At 39.0% G+C, this 17766-nt stretch overlaps 1 protein-coding gene across 2 annotated transcripts; it reads right to left on the bottom strand.

Annotated features, from left to right (window-relative positions):
• Positions 1-753: 753 nt before the first annotated feature.
• LOC146635724 (protein NLRC3-like) lies at positions 754-13620 on the bottom strand. Of its 2 annotated transcripts, XM_085348039.1 has the most exons (12): positions 13454-13620; positions 12203-12232; positions 11362-11490; positions 11122-11244; positions 10755-10883; positions 10012-10090; positions 9623-9842; positions 6208-8002; positions 5946-6119; positions 5314-5487; positions 2489-2535; positions 754-1373 (listed from the first exon to the last, which is right to left on the bottom strand). In XM_085348039.1, exons 2-12 carry the CDS (start codon positions 12208-12210, stop codon positions 832-834), a joined length of 3420 nt encoding a protein of 1139 aa, XP_085204165.1. In that variant the 5' UTR covers positions 12211-12232; positions 13454-13620; the 3' UTR covers positions 754-831. The 2 variants fall into 2 exon arrangements, with proteins under 2 accessions (XP_085204165.1, XP_085204172.1); XM_085348046.1 differs by lacking the exon at positions 11122-11244.
• Positions 13621-17766: the final 4146 nt, after the last annotated feature.

Here is a 17766-nt window from a genome sequence, read left to right as displayed (position 1 = left end):
CGAGAAATACGTTTGTGAAGGTTCTCAGTCATCGTAGTAACTTTAAGAAGTCCAGACGCTTTTCTTTCCAAGCTCCTTAGATCAGTCGAGAAACACAGACTGGAGGTCATCAATAAGTCAGACTGTTTTTACTGAATATGAAATGAAGAGAGATGTCTCCAAGGCCTCCAGTTACAACCTCCATAAGGTGCACTCGTGTCAGTAGTATTTAAAGCTACATTTAGATCATCAGAAATTAATAAATTTTTTTTGGATCCAGAACCATTTGGATCAATTGTTATGAAAACTGGTCACATGGTGGTGATATCGCCTTTTTCCAGGAATTAATTGTAGTGAAATGTTAATTAATTTGCATAACAAGAGAGAGAAACACAAATGTATAGTAATGCAATGTAAGAAATTAAGCCTAAACACAAAATCTGAAGCCTGCAGCTCTCCTCCTCACAAAGTCTAACTCATCAACATCTAAAATGTCTACATTTTCTGTTCCAAGGATTTCATCCATCAGTCTAAACATTATTAAAATGTGTATAATGGAACAAATATAATAGTTGATAATAGTAATGCAACAGATTTTAAAGTAAAGTTCCTCTTTCCTATTTAAACTGTGACGCATAATAGAAACTGACAAGTGCTCTTAAAAAATAGGCACCAAAGACAATACGATGATTTTTTCAGGAGAATCTCATTCAACAACTCGGGGCTACAAACCAAGCCAATATATGTACAACGTATCTGACAGTTTACCTGATATATTTAAGGTTCATAATATTTAAGTGAGAAAAAGTGTGAAACACCAATGTGAGAATATTTCTCTGCACAGTAAGTTCATTATTCTGAGTCAGCACAGAGGTGGATACTAGAGTCAGGCTTCACCCTAAACCCAGCATATACAGGTTCAGTAAAGGTGGTGTTGAAGGTGTGCAGGTGGATCAGTTTATCAGAGGAGACACTGTAGAAGGACACAGTTCCTGCAGAACTGTCCACATACACTGCTACTTTGTGACAGAGAGGTGAGGAGAGCAGAGGGATGGCTCTTGCTATGTAATTGTGATCTACATAGTAACCCCTGTCATCACTGCAGTAGAGACTCCAGGATTGGTAAGTCCTTCCAAATCTGCTTTCATCACCATCTCCGTTCCGTCTGATTCTTCCATAAGCTACAGCAACATGAACCTCTCCTCTCCACTCGACCTCCCAGTAACAGCGACCAGTCAGACTGTTGGTACACAGCAGCTGAAGCCAGTGATTAAATCTAAGATCATGATCAGCATACAGCTGGTCTTCTTCCACATGTGTCACCTCCTTGTTTCCATCAGACAGTTTGAGGTTCTTGTGTGCTGTGTTTGAATCCAGCGTCAGATCACAGAAATCTAAAAGGGACAATAAGACACAGTGTATATAGCAAATAATTAATTATAGCCAATGTGTAACAGTAAATGTGGTCCTCATATTTTGTGTTCTATTGCTTAAACATTCAAGGATGCAGGCAGTGTGATGATGAGTGTGAATGAAAAATAGAAAAAAAATCTTAAAATTCAAAATTATCAACAATAATTAATTCAAAAGGGAAGTGACTGGAATATATATGAACATGTAACTATAAGTATAGAGGCTTTGCATTCACATTCAGTTCACATGCATTCACGTCTAAGGTGCACCACCAACACTAAACCCAAACATCAAAGTGATGTTATGCGATTTGATTATTTTCATTTTATGTGCACATCAAAATGCATGTAAATGTGTTGCTAGGCAACTAGGAGTGCCAGAGTTGTTTTACACTGATTTCTACACAGTGAAAATATCTCGTGTGGTGACAGGATTTTTAAAATGCTGATGGGTAAAAATATTCTCCTTGGTAGTTTAGTGTTAACAGAGCCAAACTTTACATTTGCCTTTCAGTCAAAAATCAGGTCATCGTCAGAATCAGTCAGCATCAGCAGTGTATTTGATTTATGGAAAGATTTTTCTGTCTTCATTCTCAAATCTGATCATCGGTACATTAGCTAATGCTAGTTAACACAGATGAATTACAACCTGACTCATGAAGCCAAATTCTGTTCAAAGTAGATCAATAATTTAATTAATCTAACCCCCCCCCCTCTGGTAACTTTGATTTCGCACCAAATATTATAAACTAATCACGAGGTTGGCGCTGTTACAGCTGTTCCTCTAGCCATGCCAATCTTACCACTAGCAAAATTATATCTGAATAGAAAATTCTAGCTGACTATGTGGCCACGTTTCTTCACCAGATAATGAAGAAAGGGTTTAATTGGTTTTCACGTTAGTTTATGAAGAAGAAAAACCAGTATGCAAAACTTTGTGATGTTTTAAGATTGTATCAAAAATGGGTTTTTAGTTGTGGAATTAAATAACTGAAACAATTTTTTATAAAATATATGATAAAAGATATTTAGCAGAGATGCATATAATGTGTGAAAAAATGATGTAAATACAGCTAGTAAATCAAAAACACACTTACATTTTCTTAGACCTGGTCTCATCCACTGGACTCCTTGAGGCTCCACACTGAAATAAGCACATCATCTTTTAGTGTGAAAACATGGCCTTTATATTCTCTGATTCATCTCTTCTAGAGAAATAAGCTTGCACTTTATTTTATCTCACAATAAATTGAAAATGATCATAGTTTCTCATTTAGTTCTAAGGTTGGATTTTTGTTTTTATGTATCGTAAGCACGTTTCTTTTAATTATCAGGTCTGTATTAGGTTCTTAAATTACCTAAATACAACCTGAGGACATTGAAGACGTGTAAAAAAAAAGATCCTGTATAAATAACACTGTATAAAACAGTGCACCCCTGTAGGATCACCTCAACAATGAGTAGGAATTGAATAACTTAAGAAGAATTCTTACTTTTTCACATGACTGTATCTGCACCGCATGAAATGCAAGTACTTACTTCACTTTTATTTGGCACCAGGAAAGTCAAAATCCTGTTTCAAAGCTTACAGTGGTTCTGCATTTATTGGCATAAAGGTACACAGTAAGCTCCAGACTGAGAGTCAGTCTGGGAAGACAATCTGACCCTAAACATTGGCAAGGGAGGAAAATAAATCTGGAGGGGACAATGAAACAGGGTTACATAATGTCATGATCCCTGGGTTTTAGACTCAGAGTTTGGAGTTTTGGGATGTTTGGGTTTTTTCTGGTTTTGAATTTTTGATTATTCTCCATATTCTGTATTGGTTTCATACTTTCTTGCAGCAGCATTTCTTGGTTTCAGTCTGCTTTATTTTCTGCCTCCCTGTGTTTCTGTCACTAAAATAAACAATGTGCTTCAAATACTATGTTCTGTCTCTGTTAACATGTGTGAGGATGTTTCAGTTGCTTAGTTATTCAGTGCAACACAAAACAAATCAATATATAGAACAAAACATTTTGAGAAAAGACTGCTGTGTTCAGGCTTCAAGTTATTTGGGTCTGAGTCTGTTTCTGTCTTTGTCACTGTTGCCCCAGCATTGGTGGGGGACAGTGTTGGGAAGGTTACTTTTAAAACGTATTCCATTACAGAATACAGAATACATGCCCCAAAATGTATTCTGTAACGTACTCCGTTACGTTACTCAATGACAGTAACGTATTCTGAATACGTTGGATTACTTAATATATTATCATGCTTTTTACAACAACGTGAATGTACTAGTGCCAGTATACCATGTACACTGACACAAATACAAGAAAATAGCCTTTGAATAGCTGTCCACTGTTGTGACCACTATATGTGAAAGGGTTAAAAGTGTGTGAATTTGAGTGAATGAATAGTGGAATTGTAAAGCACTTTGGGTGCGTAGAAAAGCGCTATATAAATGCAATCCATTATGAAGACGAAGAAGACGAAGACGAAGAAAACATGAATAATAAAACATGTATTAACTTTTGTTGGCTAATTCTGACCAGTCACAACATAACTGTCACATTGTCCTCCCAGCCCATTGTTCCTTCAGTGGGCTGGTTTCAGTCATTATGCAAATGTACTGTTTATAAGGTTGGGGAAACCTGCAGTCAGCTGAGACTGAAGAAGTCACTTGGATGAGTGACGAAACGTTTCTCCCACAAAAACGCTACGTCCAGATGAACAGAATCAACTTTTGGAGATTGTCCAATACCTTTCAAAATCTGAGCAAACATATCACCCTGTGCAACCTCTAAACTCAGTCTGAGTCTTTCTCCTGTTGTTTATGAGATGTTTCTACCAGAAGTGTCAGTGGGAATAACAGGGCAGGGAAGCATGAGCATCATGGAAAGTCTTTCATTCATCATCATGTGAATATGCTGAAAGAAATTGTCTTCAAAGTCAGCTGTGTGTGGTGAGTTCATTGAGAGAACATGTGTGTACAGCTTGTCTCTTGCTTCTACAGTCTAACACAGATATTTTTGTACTTATTTTAACCATGGATATATTTCCTTCTGAGTATACTGTGACTGTATAGTTGCAAATATACATTGCTTTTTTTTTTATTTGAAATGGCAAAAAGAGTCAAATGTCAACCTTTCAAAGTTAATTGCCCCTCCAGTTCATTTAGACTGCTGCCGACCCTGTCATATAGTCCTGGGGCTTCGATCCAGCATTTGTGTTTGGACTCTAAGTTCTGACTGATCTTTATTATTCTCATATTTTTATAATTGAAAGTTTTTAGGGTAGGCGTCTTTGATTTAGTGTTCCTGGGTTTCTTCATTACTTATTATGCAGTTGTGCTTATTTTTGTTTCTGCTCTTTCATATTCCTGGTTATAGTGATTGTTTATTTTGATTCCTGGAGTTTCAGTTTGTTCCCTGCTTTCCCTCTATCACTCCTTGAGTCTCTGTCTTTGTGTTTGTATTCCTCTGTCTCCATGTTTGTCTACCTTTCTGTCTCGGTCAGGTTCATGTGTCTCTGTCACAGTCAGTATACTCTTAATTCCTGTTTTATTTTGAAAGTTCCTCATCTCATGTGTGTTTGCTTCCTGTCTCATCAATTAGTTTCTGTTAATCTGTGTTCCCCGGGTGTGCCCACACCCACAGATGACTTCTTCATGAAAATGGAAACCCTGGCGCCTCGTCTGACTAAAAACAGGGAGGTATGGCTGTGACTGTGTGGAGCACAAAGGACATGGGTACACAACAGGAAGCAGCAAAAAAAAAAAAAAAAAAACCCCTCAAAACCCTGTGTCACAGACCCAGAACCATCACAAAGGCACCTGTCATAACTGGGGTTAAACAAATCAAAAATTCAAAATATCTGCTCTTTGTTACAATATGTTGGAGAAAAAATATATTTCCAGTTGTATTTCCTGTTTTCCTACCAGAGTATTTCCAGTTTCACATGTGGATCCTTCTTTAGATCAGACAAAAGCTTCATTCCTGAGTCTCCTGGATGATTATAGCTCAAGTCCAGCTCTTTCAAATAGGAGGGATTGGAGCGCACAGCTGTGTCCAGAGAGGGGAAGCCTGTTCCTGTGATCTGACAGCCTGACAGCCTTCAAACATACAACATGTCACATCATTGTTAGGAACTGCTCTGAATTTGATGATGTACAGTCGAACTAACAGATTCTGATTCTAGTTAAAGTTGTTAAAAACACACTAACTGGCTTTTCTGTACTCAAATTAAAAAAAAACAACAACAAAAAACATAATTATTTTCTGTCTTTTTTACTATGACGGACACGTTCTCATCCAAAAACGTAACATACCGATGCTATGTGACAAATCGTCTGTATGTTACACATTCGAAAATATGAGAGCCGTTTGGAATAAATCTACACTAAATCATAAATAAAGTTATAGTTTTTTTGATTTGTGAAGTGTGTTTCATTTCTACTCTACTGTTCTCTTTCAGAGCTTACAACAGAACAGAAACAACATCTTAAAATCTATAAAATAACGACAGTTGTTGTGAAATACCCACATTTTCTTAAACAAAGAATCAGCTAACCTGAGAGTTTCCAGCATACAGTGTGGACTCCCAAGTCCAACACAAAGCACCTTCACTCCTGAGTCCTGAAGGTTGTTGTTACTCATGTCCAGCTCTCTCAGTCTGGAGGACTGAGAACTTAGAATTGAGGAAAGAGCCTCACAGCTTCTCTCTGTGAGGTTACAGCCACTCAACCTGGAAACGTAAATATCAGAGAACTTTCCAAACTCTTAAAAGAAGCACTTTAAAGTAATCTCTTGAAAGACTTAAACTGGATACTTACTGGGCTTTCTTACAGGCTGTGACCACTGGCAGCAGCTGCAGAAGAGCCTCTTCTGAAGCTGAATATTTCCTCAAGTCAAACTCATCCACACCTGTTTCTGATGACAGTAAGATGAAGACCAGAGCTGACCACTGAGCAGGAGAGAGATCAACTTTGGACAGGTGTCCTGAACTCAGGTGATGCTGGACCTCTTTCACTACAGAGTCATCATTCAATTCATTTAAACAGTGGAGCAGATGGATGCTTTTCTCAGGAGAGAGAGTGCCATTCATCCTTTCTTTAACATATTTGACCATATCCTGATTTATCTGTGAGCTGATTCCTTTTTGTGTGAGCAGGCCTTGTAAGAGATCCTGATTGGTCTGCAGTGAAAGACCAAGGAGGAAGCGAAGAAACAAGTCCAGATGTCCATTTGGACTCTTTAAGGCCTTGTCCACAGCACTCTGGTAGAAATGTCTTACTGAAGATTCTCCAGTCTGCACTGAGGCTGTTTCTTCTTCTTTCAGCAGGTTGATACCAGAGTTGGTGAATGTCAGATGGACATGAAGAGCAGCTAAAAACTCCTGAATGCTCAGATGGACAAAACAGTAAACCTTCTCTTGGTACAGTCCCCCCTCCTCTTTAAAAATCTGTGTGAACACTCCTGAGTACACTGAGGCTTCTCTGACATTAATGCCACACTCTGTCAGGTCTGTTTCATAGAAGATCAGGTTTCCTTTATCCAGCTGCTGAAAAGCCAGTTTCCCCAGTGCTTCAATCATCTTCTTACTCTTTAGACTCCAGAGAGGATCTGTCTCAGCTCCTCCATCATGCTTGATGTTCTTCACTTTGGTCTGAACCACCAGGAAGTGAATGTACATCTCAGTTAGTGTCTTGGGCAGCTTTCCTCCAGCCTGTTTGGTTTTTACCACGCTCTCTAGAACTGTAGCAGTGATCCAGCAGAAGATTGGGATGTGACACATGATGTGGAGGCTTCGTGATGTCTTGATGTGAGAGATTATGGTGTTGGCCTCTTCCTTGTCTCTGAGTCTCTTCCTGAAGTACTCTTCCTTCTTTGGGTCAGTGAACCCTCTGATCTCTGTAACCATGTCTATATACTCAGCAGGGATCTGATTGGCTGCTGCAGGTCGTGTGGTTATCCAGATGTGAGCAGAAGGAAGCAACTTTCCCCTGATGAGGTTTGTCAGCAGCACATCCACTGATGTGGACTCTGTAACATCAGTGAGGATCTCAGTGATGTGGAAGTTCAGAGGAAGTCGACACTCATCCAGACCATCAAAAATGAACACAACTTTGAACTTTTTAAAGTTACAGATTCCTGCTTCTTTGATTTCAGTAAAGAAGTGATGAATAAGTCCCACTAAGCTGAACTTTTTATCCTTCAGTGAATTCAGCTCTCTGAATGAGAATGGAAACATGAACTGGATGTCCTGGTTGGTCTTGTCTTCAGCCCAGTCCAAAGTGAACTTTTGTGTCAGGAATGTTTTCCCGATGCCAGCCACTCCTTTGGTCAGAACTGTTCTGATTGGTTTGTCTCTTCCAGTTGAAGCTTTAAATATGTCTTCACACCTGATTGTTGTTTCTGGTCTGTTTGGTTTCCAGGAAAACATTTCAAGCTGTCTGACCTCATGTTCAGTGTTGACCACTCCGGTTCCTCCCTCTGTGATGTAGAGCTCTGTGTAGATCTTATTCAGATTGGTTGCGTTTCCTGGTTTAGCAATCCCCTCAAACACGCACTCAAACTTCTTCTTTAGGGTAGACTTAAGCTCACACCTACAACCTGAATAAGGGTTTTCTAAGCAAAAAAAGAGAAATTCAAATATAAATGTTAGTCCATAATTTCTTTTATAAAAGTATCGTAAGAATGTTATATATTTTTATTAAAGTATTGAATATACAGGACTAGGGATGGGTACCGGTATCCGGTGCCATGATGGCATAAAGGGTAGTAACCAGACCGAAAAGCAGCGCACATTTCGGTGCTTTATTTCGGTGCTTTTTTTTTTCCTGAGATGTCACACAATTTGAATTCTAGCCAATCATTTTACGTTTCCGAGGATAGTAGGCGGGTCCAGGTACGTACGTTCTTTTAGAGCAGAGCTACAGATTAAAAATGCCCAAGGCGAAGCGGTCAAAAGTCTGGCTGTACTTCACAGCAAAATATGCAAACTCAGCAGCCTGCAACAAGTGCTTTAAGCTGATACTGTGATACTGTCAAAGGAGGTAACACCTCAAATCCGATGAAACACCTGGCGACGCATAGTGTTTTTTTTTTTAAGCCGAAAAATGCAGCGTATTTGATAGCTTGCTGCGAGACCTCACACCGAGCACATCTACTGCGGGTGGGTTGCCTGTTATTGGACCCGGAGTTAGCAACATCCCCCAAAAACCCGAAGAGTAGAGTCCTGGCCCCTAGCCCTGCCAGTGTAGCAGAAATGATGATGGATGATGATGGCAGCAGCAGCCGTTCTTCTCTGCGTGAGTAGCTTAATGTTGTTCGTGTATACTTTACATTGAGTAGGCTAACCACGTTATTACATTAATGCAAGTAAGGTGAACTAGCAAACACCGTAGTAGTTACATGCGGCTGTCTTCTTGTTTAATGGCAGATACTCCCTTCACCCAGGCCAAAAAGGCTAAAATACATCATCCATCCATTCGCTACCGCTTATCCTTTTCAGGGTCGCGGGGGGTGCTGGAGCCAATCCCAGCTGTCATAGGGCGAGAGGCGGGGTACACCCTGGACAGGTCGCCAGTCTGTCGCAGGGCCAACACACAGAGACAGACAACCATTCATACTCACATTCACTCGCACATTCACACCTAATGGCAATTTGGATTATCCAATTAACCTATCCCCACAAGCTGCACATCTTTGGACGGTGGGAGGAAGCCGGAGTACCTGGAGGGAACCCACGCAAACACGGGGAGAGCATGCAAACTCCACACAGAAAGACCCAGGCTTGACGGTGGAATTGAACTCAGGACCTTCTTGCTGTGCGGCAACAGTGCTAACCACCGTGCCACCGTGCTGCCAAAAGTGGAAAACAGTTAAACATGAGATGTCTTTGGACAAAGTTTGTGTTTTTTTCCATTGTTTAAGCACTGCTTCCAGCCATGAGTGATACCATATATGCCCTATAGCTGCAGAAAAGGCTAACATTGTTATCTCTTTACAAAAAAACAGCTGAACATGAGAGGTTTTTGGACCAATTTTGTGTTCTCCATTCTTTAAGCACCGGTTTGAGCACCGGTTTAAGCACCGGTTTAAGCACCGTTTAAGCACCGGCACCGTTTCAAAAGTACCGGTTTGGCACCGGTATCGGATAAAACCTAAACGATACCCATCCCTATACAGGACACACAACAGTTCTGTCCTCCTAAATGGTGCATTTATGAAAAGAAATCCTCTTACTGCTCTCCAGACAGGCAGCCAGATCTTCCAGTTTCATTGTCCTCAGGAAATAAACTGTGATCTGCAGAAGTGCCTCTCCAATGATCCTCCTCTGCTCCTCGTCTTCACTGTCCAATATTTTCACATCTTCTCTCTGACTTTCAGGGGATTCTGCATTTAGATGATTTTGCATTTTCTTTAGCTCATTCTTCACAAAAGTGACAATGTTGTCCTCCAGCCCCTGAAACAGAATGAATGACAAATGAACAAATTTCCTGAAGTGAAGGTAACGCTTTGGCTTTATTTCTGTTTAAAATGTAGCTCTAGTGAAAGCAGATTACTTTTATCTACTTTTTGATTTAAGCTGTATAGTAAAAAAACAAATAAATAAATGTTTCACATATACAGACCATAAATATTTGGCTCAGGTCAGTTTTATGTTGCGGGGCATGATGGGGGCAGGAGACATCTGAGCCAGACTGAACAACTCTATGGAGACAACGTGAAGAATCAAAGCTTAGACTTTGTGTGTCTGTTTTATAAAGGTCTTAAAATTAACCTATTTATGTTCATCTTGAGCTCTCTTTTTAAAATTTGGACTCTACTAGAGTACCATTGCATGAGTAACAGTGCAGGCCTTCAATTCATCCTCTGTCTGACCAGCAGGCGGATTCTACACTCACAGTGCTTGAAATAACAATATAACGGCCATTCTCTCTTCATCTTTCATACCACCATAAATATCAAAGGGAAAAATGTCTAATTTGTTTTGTTTTACATAGTTGTTTCTTAATTTTTCATTGTAAAAACTTTGTAGACCCGATTTTGAAAAGTACTATAAAACATGAATATAAACAAAAGGTGACTATTGAATAATGTTAGTATTAAAATAAGACTTTTCTTTGATACTCAAGAATAATAATCACATACTAATTTTTTATCAGTAGTGTTCCTACAAAGAGAAAGATCAATACCAAGCTCATGTTGATATCATGTATGGATTACAGTGATACACTGAATTCATCTTTCAGACAGAAAATAATTTCCTTATATTTCAATTCTTACTTTAAGTTACCATTTTATCACCAGTTCACCAGACTTGAGTAAGGAAACACGTCAGCTATAACTCCTACTAGGCATCATTTAATCTTACTTCTCAACAGCAGGGGATCCCTTTCCTTTGAAGACAACGATGGCTTCCTTTGATCGATCACTCTTTACAGACACACATCTGGGTTCAGCTTCAAGTCCAGGTTCAGGGACATCTGGTTTATGATGTGTCCTGGTAAACAGAAACAATGACCATCAAGGAGGAAAATACACTTTTCAATCTTCAGTTTTATAAACTACTGAAGCTACATGTGATTGTTTTTTATTTACACTGACCATTTTAGACACATTTTAGACAAAAATAGTTTTCATCTATTTTTAGCTTTAATTTAAGGTGTAAGTGAAACAAAAGCAGTTTTTAGGTTTTCCTTACTGCAGATATGTAATGTATGGAAATAATCATATCTTACTTATGTGCAGCGGAGGATTTTCTTCTTTTAACTTCAGTGGGATATAATTTTGAACTCTTCCTCTTCATTCTACCCTTCGTCTTCCTCGTGCTGAGTCCAGGTTTAGGACCAGAGGAATCTGATCTGGGGAATGTGGACAATCAGTATTAATTTATGGGTTTTTTTTGTTGTTGTTGTTGTTTTTTGCTTTTTCTTTACTCTTCAGCTACAACAGCTGCTAGACAAATGGTTATATCTTACTCATCATCTGAAGGAGATCCACTTCCTTGGAAAACAACGATGGCTTCCTTTGACCGATCACTCTTCACAGACACACAGCTGAGTTCAGGTTCCTGTTCAGTTTCCAGGGATTCTGGTCTTTGATGGATCCTGGCAGGCAGAAAAGGAGACCATCAGGGATGGAAATTACCTTTACAGTCTTCAGCTGCAGGATATGCTGCACAAACTATTTACAAGAAGAAGAAAAAAACACTGGGTCTATATAGTTTACAGCTCTTCACACGAAATTATTTTGGTTCACTTCAGTCTTTTCTGGTTTCCAGGAAGACTTCAGACATCTGTTTTCATCTGTTTTTGTTGGTGCTTAACTGCAAGAAACCTATGATCTGAAACAGATCACATAAATCTATGGATGTTAGAGGACAGCTTATAATGGCCGTGAAGACTAAAGGCAGGCAGGTGTTCTTTGGATCTAAAAACAAGACTAATATAATAACCAGCACCTCTAGATTTATAATATAGGTTATATGGCACATGTGTATCAAAAACACACCAGTCCAATATTTACTGCAGTCTTTTGAAATGATTTCACATTGATGCTGCTTTTATAGTGAAGCGTTTTGATAAGGTGGTAAAAACACTTTCTTTTCTCTTTAAAGAAAATCTCATAATGAGGCAGATCAGGGGAAATGTTGTTCATTGTAAATATTATTCTAGTAAATATATATAACCCTAAAAGGCATCTTAATCTGTAGGAAAAATAAGCTTTAGTTTCAAACCATCATAGAGTAAAGCTTTCTGTGACACTGTATGAATAAATAACACTTATACTAAAAAGGATGTGTGGTGTTGAGTGTCATACCTTTCCATTTTGGCCAAATCCTGCAGTCACCTGATCAAAGAGAGAAACAAGTTTTAATCTGGTTTGTTTCTGTTGATGTGTTCTGTTTATTTGTTTGTTTCTAATTAGGTTGTGGTGTATTCAATAATATGGATACTCTGATACATAGATACAAAGTACCAGCGCTTTAAAGAGCTTTTACAGATGTTTATGGGCAATTCCACAAGTGATTAAATTCATAAGTGGCTAAAAAAAATCCAGAAGAAAATACTGTGGAAAAATAAAGTAATACATAAAATTAATTTAATTTAAAATAGTACATTGTATTGTATTGTATTATTAAATAAAAGAAAATGATCCAGAGCGGCTGTATCACACACTCCACAAACTCCGGGCTGAGGCAAAGCAGAAGACTTTGGTCTGAATCTCAACACGTGAAATTATTTTAGGGAAAAGTGGACGGTGAAAAACAGAAAAAAGAAACTCATCATCCGGAGCATTTTTGATAATGTTATGTGTAACTTTCACGTCCTTTTTTTGCTTAATTCAACAAAATGCATCAAGCAGTTACAGCAACATGGCTCAGAGTCACAGCTGTGTTCCAGACCCACTGAAAAGATCTTGGCACATATGAAATATGGAACAAAGGAGACTCCGATCAATAACATAATTTAATCAGATTTAAAATGTTCCTTAAATACTAATTACTGCATTTAAACACAGAGAGCCCTAACTGACTTCTTATTTTTTACTACCTTAACTTACTTCCATGTTTCATGTAGTGCATTTTTACTGCTGTCTATACTGCTTGTTTTTGTCCCTGGGGAGATGGCGGCGTCCTCTTTAGTTTCACTTTCGTTATTTATCAAACTACGCAGATATAATCAGGATGTTCGTAACCCAGTGAATCCAAATAATAATAGGAAACAAAGAAGACTAAGCCTTCAAAGACGAGTGAAAATGTGCGACATAAACTGGAAATTGAGTTTATTTCGATAAATTCGCAACAAAGACGCATCAGCAGTTTATTTGGTTACAGTCCAGTCGCCTTTTTTTCCCCAAGCTCTTTACAGTAACATGAACCGGATGACCGAGAACAATAATATAAATAATATAAAACCGCATAAATGTAATCTGTGCGTTAATAAAGTTAATTGTATAGCTTGAAGAAAGGAAAACAAACTCTGAAGAAGAAGAGAGAAAAACCTAGGACACCGTAAAACGACACGAGTGCAGCCGATTAGCATGAAGGTTTACGGTGTACAACTTTACCTCCAATTAACGGTGCAGAATTTAATCCAGAAACCACCGATAATCCAGAAACGGTCCAGCTGAACAGAAACGTTAACGGACCGCCATGAGAAAACACAGGAATAAACCTTTTCAGGAAGCAGTGTGACCCAACATGGCAGCTCGCTCTGAAAGTAATTTCATATCAGTTTCAGCCAGCTTTTTATGGTCGTTATAAAGACGCAGAAGCACTAAACGGCGGTCAGCTCTATGTCACGCACTCCAGCTTAACCAGAAAAAAAATTCTGGTAGCTTAATTTAAGTGTGACCTGTACTCACTTACGAGGTTATGACTTTTATAGAAGAATGACACATTTCTTCTGAACTGAACTGAAAGTCCTCAGTTAGATTTTATCCAGCGTCAGTGTTTGTAGCATTCTAACCTGACATGTCTGCTAGGTCAGTAATTTTGCACCAACATCTGACCAAAAGGACTGAAACATTTACTTAGAATTGTTTTTCTTTAAGGAAAAACTTAATTCGTGTCCAGTTAACTTCCCTTAAATACTTTAAATTTGGTTTATGTAGTGATGCTGTTGTCATTGTGCTGATCCTCCTTTATAAAATATGTAACACTGTGGATGTTGTATCTTCAAGTAAGGAACATCAAGACATTTAGTTATTTTATTGAACTTTGAATCTGTCTCCCAGTAGCGGTTTTAGATACAGGCGACACGGGCGGGTGCCCGGGGCGGCATCGTGGTGGGGGGCGACATCACGGGCATCGGCAAAAAAAAAATGCCCGTACTCATGCTGCCCCGACGTCAGCAAGGCGCATATTGGGAATGGCATAGGCTCCGATCGGTTTTCTATCGCCCATTGCTGGGAGTAAGGACGCCCTTCGTCTGCGAGGTGCGCCTGCTGCTTGCGGCGCAGAGAGGAGAGGGCGGGGCGGGATTCTCTGGCTGGTGCGGCATCTAAAAACCAACTCGCAAAATAAAACAAAATAAAAACAAACCAACAAACACGAAAACACCAGACATCATGATACAGACTTATAATTTGCACCGATGTTTTTTCGAAATTCTATACGCGAAAAGTGAGCGCGAGAGCCCTCGGTGCGCCTGCTCGCTGCTGAAGTCAAAGTAAACTTTATTGTCATCTCCGCTACATACAGTCCAGTATGTAGAGAGACGAGACGACGAGGCTCCAGTTACAGCAATGCAAGTAAACAAACAATAAATATATATAAGAAGAGTAAAAAAAATAAATATACACTTAAGACTAGGGGTAAAGAGATCAATAGCAATTTAAAATTTACAGTTTGATGATTTAAAGTCTCACACACAACCCGTCGAAAGGGGAGGGAGACATGCTGCTTCCAAATAGAGCACATTTCATTTATAATGTTGTAAATCCAAGTCCATTACGTATTCATGATTTGAATCCTGGGTTGTGTGAAATCTCAGAAATGCACCCTAGACAAAGTGAATCTGTGAACTAAGGTGTAGGTCTATTATTATTATTATTAGATTATGTTGTGGTGATCCTCGGGTTGAGATGGGTGTTCAAACTGGAGTGCAAAATTAAAACCAATGAAAGATGGACAAGAAAAGTTCAAAGCCATCAGGTCCTCAGAAAAAAGAGAAAAGAAGAGGAGGAGAAACAAGAAAAAAATGTTGTCCGGACCAATGACCTGTCTCCGCCTCACTCAAGTACAGACCCGAGTCATCAGTCCTGAGTCTGGACAGTTGCAGTCTGATTCGTCCTTCTCTGAGGGCGTCTTTGTCACTCTGGACTCGTCCTGAAAACTTTTCATCCTGAGACTCTGACACCTCAACACCTTCATGAACATCATACAGGATTAAACGTTTAACCACAGTTATCAGTTCACAGAGGATGTTGAGAGTTTTGGTGGATCTGTCAGGTTTGGTGGTGAACGTCCACTCCAGTGTGATGTTGTGGTTCTCCTCTGCCTGATAGCAGGTCTGTGTCACATTGACTACAAATGATCCTGTTGAGGAGACAGAGAGGGAAAGAGAGGAGCAGACACACTGAGAACTGGAACAAATCTGTTGTTGAGCTTTATTTGGAGTTCATAAAGTGAAGCTGTAAACTAACCAGAGACACATGAGGTGAGGATGATGAGCAGCAGGATCCTGCAGATCATCTTCTCCCTGTGAGAGAAGACAGAGGTGAAGAGTCATCAACACATGAGGTCAAAGGTCAGGCACTGCAGCTAGAAGAAGGAAAATCTGACTTTATTCACTCATTTCAAGATCTGCAAACAAACACAAGGAGAAACTGCAGAAATATCAAAGCAGGCTTAAAATCATTTAGAAACAGTTTTGTAGTTACAGAGTTTGTCCACAAGGAGAAAAAAAAACAATTTTTGTGTTCTTCTTATAAAAAATTAACCTCAAACTGATGCCTCATGCAAATATAGCACAGTGTTATATGAACCTCATTACTTTTATAGGAATGATCACAATACAAAGAAACTGTTTCTCCAAGCTGACAGTAAAATATAAAGCGTAACTCATAAAATCTGCCTCTGTGAGTTCTCACATTACAGTGAAATCAGAAATGACATCATCACTTGTTCAGCTTCATAAAAATGATGATGATGATGGATGAAAGAGAGAGAGAGAGAGAAGAAAAGAAGGAGAACAAACTGTCTGAAAGTAAACGATGCAAACAGTCTGTATTTCACTGTAACATCAGCTGGTAAAATAATAACATTATATCTAATGATAATGAGAGCAGAGATTTCACTTTAAACACTCTCAGAGACGTTTGACATGAAAAAACAGAGTTACAGATACAAATACATAGCAGCAGTATTTGATGTGTTCGTGTCTTACAGCAGGAAGTGTTTACCTAACAACATTTTCATATTTTCGCTTCAGCTTAGTTTTTGCTTCAAACTCGTTTCACGTATTAACATTTTTTTATTTTTCCGGACTTAAAGAAAATGTTTGATTCCAGATGAATCGACTCTCGTGTTTCCTCCTTTTTACTCGGTGTGAATCAAAGCCGTTCATGTTTTACATTAACTTGTTTTTCTTGTGTTTCTGATCAGTCTTTAATTTCTAGCCAGCAGCTTCTTCCTCCTCTGAGTCTTTCTCACTGCTGCTGACAGTCACTTCGTTCTTCAGCTGATCATTAAATTATTAATGTGAACAACAGGGACAGCTCGCTGCTCGCTCTCTTTAAACTGGTGAGTAAAAACTGCGGGAGATTTGACTGTTTCTATTTTTCATGTTCAGTCCTTTAAAACATCTTTAATGTTAAAATATAAAACTCAGCAGGATTTCATGTTAGAATTGTTTTCAACCCATCTACTTCCGCTTATCACTTTATTCCGGGTCTGGAGCCTGTCCCAGCTGTCTTTGGGCGGAAGGCAGGATACGTCCTGAGCTGGTCGGGACTTCTTAGTGATCCAGAGGAAGCCCATTAATTAAACTATTATTAAACCAGCTTTTATATTTTGACTCTGGTCCTTCGTCAGGTTTTGTTTGGACCAATCACAGCTGTGAAGTTTTGAAAATTTAAAGTGCGCATTGAGGAAACAGAAGAGCAGTTCCGTCCTTGAACCTTTCAAATAAATAAAATCTTTATTCAGAGTATCAACTCAGTGTTGCTGCTTCCTGTGGATATTTATTTAGGTCTTAGAGGGAAATCTGTTCCAACTCAGTCCTGAAATGTGTTTTTATCTCAACATTTAAGCATCCTTCTTTGTTTTTGTCACGAGTTCTGATGCAGTATTGAAACACATCATGTTATACGCTCTTACTTCGTGGATGGAAAAATGTTTGTTCAGTGAATGATTTTCAGCTGATTCTGAGAAACACAAACACTACTCCCCTACAAGAAAAAAAAGAAGAAACGTTTTATTAATTTAAATTTGTTTAAAAGAAGTCCGACTGATCAATAATCAATAATAATAAAACGAGTCAGCCAGGAGTGAAATGTTGGTGATAATCCCTGAAAGTGCAGCAGGTCAAAGTAAAGCTGCAGGATCGTCTGTAAACTGTGGTGATGTTTGCAAGAAACTGAAAATAAGATGGTGTCTGTAACAGAGCAGGAAACAGTGAGCTTACAGCGCCACCATCTGGACAGACAGCCTCATTTCAGCTCAGACTGTAGCTGAGTGTCGATGTTCAAACTGCAGCATTTCTGTGATTCTTTGAATGTTACTTTGTACATTAGGTGAAGCTGTTGCTGCTGTGATGCTCCTCCTCTATAACACTCATAAGTCAGCATATTACTGTGATATATACACTGTTTGTACCTGTTCTGTTTATGTCCTGTATTTACCTCTGAATCTGTTCACACAGATGATTCCTGTGATG

The sequence above is a fragment of the Diplotaxodon limnothrissa genome, linkage group LG3 (genome assembly GCF_057381915.1).
Source record: "Diplotaxodon limnothrissa isolate DT_005_m linkage group LG3, D_limnothrissa_male_GT1.1, whole genome shotgun sequence".
Classification (NCBI taxonomy): domain Eukaryota; kingdom Metazoa; phylum Chordata; class Actinopteri; order Cichliformes; family Cichlidae; genus Diplotaxodon; species Diplotaxodon limnothrissa.
This window is presented reverse-complemented; position numbering and strand designations above follow the sequence as displayed.

Bases quoted from the DNA above. Each gene is read 5' to 3' on its own strand.
- LOC146635724 (XM_085348039.1), bottom strand. The intron at 6,120-6,207 runs GTAAGTATCCAG...TTACGTTTCCAG, and splicing joins ACAGCCTGTAAGAAAGCCCA to GTTGAGTGGCTGTAACCTCA. The intron at 5,488-5,945 runs GTTAGCTGATTC...GTATGTTTGAAG, and splicing joins TGTATGCTGGAAACTCTCAG to GCTGTCAGGCTGTCAGATCA.